Source organism: Nicotiana attenuata, chromosome 8 (assembly GCF_001879085.1).
Source record: "Nicotiana attenuata strain UT chromosome 8, NIATTr2, whole genome shotgun sequence".
In the NCBI taxonomy this organism is placed as follows: Eukaryota; Viridiplantae; Streptophyta; class Magnoliopsida; order Solanales; family Solanaceae; genus Nicotiana; species Nicotiana attenuata.
The window spans coordinates 847,194-851,737 of record NC_031996.1 but is presented as its reverse complement, the minus strand read 5'-3'; the positions used below and the strand labels follow the sequence as shown (position 1 = coordinate 851,737).

Genomic DNA, 4,544 nt, shown 5'->3' with positions numbered 1-4,544 from the left:
ATATATATATATATATATATATATATATATATATATATATATATATATATATATATATATTTATATTCTCTATAACATTATTTCACTATAGCAGCCAAAAAAATATCAGAATAAGTGAAACTGTCATAAAGAGGTTTGACTGTACATATATAAAATCTAGGCAAAAGCTAGTATATTCACGTGAATCCATAAGTAATACTCCCTCCGTTTCAATTTATGTGAATCTATTTAACTGGGCACGGAGTTTAAGAAAAGAGAGAAGACTTTTGAACTTGTGGTGTAAAATAAGGCACATATATTTTGTGTGACTATGAATAAGGAAAGGGGTCATTCTTTTTGGCACAGACTAAGAAGGAAATAGATTCACATAAATTGAAACGGAGGGAGTACTAAGGTACATCCTTCTCTAGTTATTGATTTTCTTCTTTAGATAACTAAATCTATTATTATGCATAATTATCTATAGTTACTTTTTAAATAATATGTCTATGCAAAAAAAAAAAAAAAATTATATGATTAGTGTAAGAAAATTAAAGAGGAAAGAGAATGTGTTGTTTGTTATTCCATCCGGTCCGGTCCACAATAAGTGACAAATTTACCTTGGGCACCCCTATTAAGGAAATACTAAATTCTAAACTAAAATAGTTAGTGTGATTAAACTACCCTTAATTAAATGTTGCAGCATAATTTAATGTGAGGATTAAAAGACTTTTTAAGGATATATACATAAGAGTAATTTTGAAAAAACTAATTGAATTTTTTCTTAGTTATATAAATGGACATTTATTTTAGACCAACATAAAAAAGTAAATTGATCATTTATTGTGGATCGGGGATTAATAAATATGTGTCTAGATTTGGTGTGGTTAGTTAGTTGTCAGTTGTCATTAGTACTAATTAATTAGTGGGATTTTGGATTACAGTCTAAAGCGCACTTAGTAAAAGTAAACTACTCAATCTTATTCCAAATATGTCAGTACAACATTCCTTTTTTTGAGTGAGTGCTACATTTCGGACAAAATGTGACGATCCGGATTTTCTCATCCTCGGGAGCCGTGATGGCGCCTACTAATAGGAGTTAGGCAAGCCAATCATCAATTACCTCTTTTAGCGAACATCAACAGTATTAACAATAATAAAGCGTTTAACAATAAAGCGGAAGTCTCAAATAAAATTTACTAAAAGAAACGCGGAAGTTTAACAATCCTCTACCCAAGACTGGTGTCACAATACCCACGAACGTCTAGAGAATACTAAATACAAGGTTTGAAATGAATCATAAAACTGTCTGCTACGGTGCAACGATAACAAACTGAATAAAATAGAAAGGACTCCGGGCCTGCGGACGTCAGCAAGGCTACCTCGAATGTCCCTGGACTGGAAACTCGCTCCCAGAATGCTACTGCTACTCAAATGCTGCTCCAACACCTGGATCTGTGTTAAAAGATGCACAGAATCTCAACCTTCTCACGTGTTTCACTACTTTCGGCGAATTGAAACAGAAAGGCAAAAAGAGTTCCTCAATATTAACGCCGGAATCTTTTAATCGTAAAAATAGGATAAAATAACGAAAAGTGCAAATATTGTTGTAAAAGATTCTTACACGTTATTTAGAGAAATAAATATAATTATCTATAATAAGTCAAATTAGTAATCTATAAAATAAATATAAGTAATAATATACCATTTTTATTACGCTATCAATCAAGGAGCAGAACTCTACATCAAAAAGTTACTTCACAAATATTGGTAAAAACGATTTTTTTTTGTTATTGTTTGACTCAAAAGATACTAAAACCTTTTTGAACAAATCAATCAAAGATGAAGGGGTAAATCTTAGCTGAGGATAATAATCTCTAGAAAGATCGATAGATAAAGAGAAGATAGATCACGAGGTTTCTTTTTAGTCGTTAATAGTAATATCTCAGAGTTCGGAATCCCCGTTACAAGGTTCTTGTTCTCTTTTTATACTAAGAGAGAAACTCTTCTAAACTGTAAAAGACAAAATACAAGGAATATTTGAAGGAATATTCCTAATGTCCCCTAATAGCCATACATTGTTACAAGGGTCGTCCAGTCTCTGGCTTGTCTCAGGGTCGTCTCCCTCAAGGCGTCAATTCAAGGAGGCTCCGTCAATCGTCGTACTCGTCGTCGGTCATGGTAGGTCAAATTTAGACTCACACAGTTAGTCCCTCCGCTTGTCGGGTTGCAACTGGGTGCGTCCTCGAAGCGGACACCGTGCGTTATTATGGAGAAATTTGAGCCGTTGTGACGTTACGAAATGGCCAATGGGGGAAGATCGGCGTGCTTGGCAAGACACCAGGTAATATACTTTACCGGGAAATGCTGTCATCTTCACGTGCGTCATCATCACGCATGTTTTCGAGGCTGACGAGTGTCTAGCGTATATAAAATTTTAACTCGTACTCTGTCAAATAATAGTATAGAAAGATGTCGAACCCACAGAGATTGGTTTATCTATTCTACAGATGTTTCTTGTTTTAGTTACTATTTGAGAAAATCAGAAAGAGTTGAGTTTTAAATTAATTAACTAAAAATGCACGAATGGAGCAATAGAAAATATTTTATTTTTCACAAATATAATAAAAAGGTGTTGGGATATTGACTTCACTTAATATTTCTATATAGTAGAATTATTATTCTTCAATTTCTATTTCTCATAAATGTATAAATGCCTCTCACGATTACAAATATATATTATTACTTAAGCTGAATAATTAATTGCACTCCTTTCGGTTATACAAATTAATCTTCAAACTAGTAATATTAAAGAACCAGAAATATATGATTGAACTAAAACACGCTCTTGTTAGTAAGTCCCTTTCGGTTACCCTACTTGTTATAAATGATTATTACACTATTCGCCTCTCTCGATTACAAATAAGTGTAAAATTAATTATAACATAAAAGAGATAGAATTATAACATAAAAGAGATAGATGTTACTCAATAAATATTAATATTTATCAATACTACACTTAACTATATTATTTCTTCCTCCTCTCTCGATTACAGAATTAATAAACAGTTAATATGTAGTACAAGATAGATAGATGTTAATAAATTAAATAACATCTAACTGTAAAAGCAGATAAAAGTTAAATAAATTCTAGCTCAAGTGTGTGAATTTGAGGAATAATATCTACTATTATATAGAAATATTAAGATCCGTCCTTCTCCCAACACAAGAAAAGTTACTCCATAATGGAGCCAATACCGACAACGGAAATAATCTTGCCCATTAAATAAGAAAATAGAAAGAAATATTCAAGAAAATAATTCCCCCTATTTAATTAAAAACAAGAAATAGAGTAATTTTCGATACTACAGTTTATTCGGAACTAGAAAAGAAGCCAGAGTAATGGCTAAAAGATGAAAAAGAAATAAAACTAAAGAACAAAGAGAAAGGAAAAGCTTTCTGCTCAATATTTCACTTCTCTGATTTCTTCTCTCCTCCCCTCTCCATTTCACGATTTATGCCTCATTTTATAGCCAAGCCATGACAAACTTTTCAATTATCTTCTGGATATGAACTTGTCATGGCTGGTTGTGCCTTGTTATGCTTGGTTATGAGCTTCTTTGGTTATGGATCGGTTATAGTTGGTTGTAGCCGGTTGTGGGTCGGTTGTCCTTTGTCATGGCAGATCACGTTATACAACGTCTTTCTTTAGCACCATATTTTACTTTGCTTTAGCTTGTCTGTTTTTCTACTTTTTCCTCTATAATCTTCTCGCTCCCGGACCAATTCTTCTTTAACTTTTCCTGCATAATTTAGACAAAAGTATGGAAGAAATATGATATTTTTTGTATTTTTACAAAGAAATTATATGTTTAAAAATCAAGTAAAATGCGCTTATCAGAGGCAGGAGTTGATGGCTTGATGATTCGGTTTTAGCGCTACTTTGTGACTCTCCGCTTCGATTCTGGTGCCACCCAACCCTATAAATAGGTGAAGGGTTTGTTTTTTCGAAAGTTTTTGGCCATTCCACTCTTGACATTCTTCCGAGCTTTCCTTCATACCTTTCTGCTTCTTCTTACATTCTTCATTCGAAGCTTCTTCCTCCTTCTTCTTGTTGTGTTGATATCCCTTTGAACGATATTATGCCAAGGTCTCGTCGTTCTCGTAAAGAGGTTCCTGAGGCCACCTCATTGTCCACAGTGCCCCCTTCTGGCGGTGAAGATACGGTGGCAGAAGAGGGTGACAGCCTTCCTACGGTGGAGGAGCTGCTACCGAGGCATCCCTTACATCGAAGTGACTTCCTTAAAGATCCCCCTCCTACTCCGAACCCCGTATTCTCTGAGACGGAGCTAGTTCATATCGATGCTCTTCGTGTGAAGTATGGCATTCCCGCTCATATAGATATGGTTTCGGTGGGGAGAGATTTTGTAGATGTCCACAGACCTGGGTACTGCGCTTTCTATGAGTACCCTTTCATGATTGGCTATACTCTTCCTCTCTTCCCCTTAGGGGAAGAATTCTGTAGGTTCTACCAAGTTTGTCCGGCGCAACTTTTGCCGTATACG

General features: G+C 34.6%; 1 protein-coding gene across 1 annotated transcript in view; it reads right to left on the bottom strand.

The window, feature by feature from the left end:
• The window catches only part of LOC109231423 (protein trichome birefringence-like 42), an 8,398-nt gene extending 6,020 nt beyond the window's left edge, over positions 1-2,378 (bottom strand). Inside the window, exon 1 of the mRNA XM_019397087.1 lies at positions 2,338-2,378. Within this exon, the coding sequence (XP_019252632.1) occupies positions 2,338-2,378 (41 nt within the window). The remainder of the gene's footprint in view (positions 1-2,337) is intronic.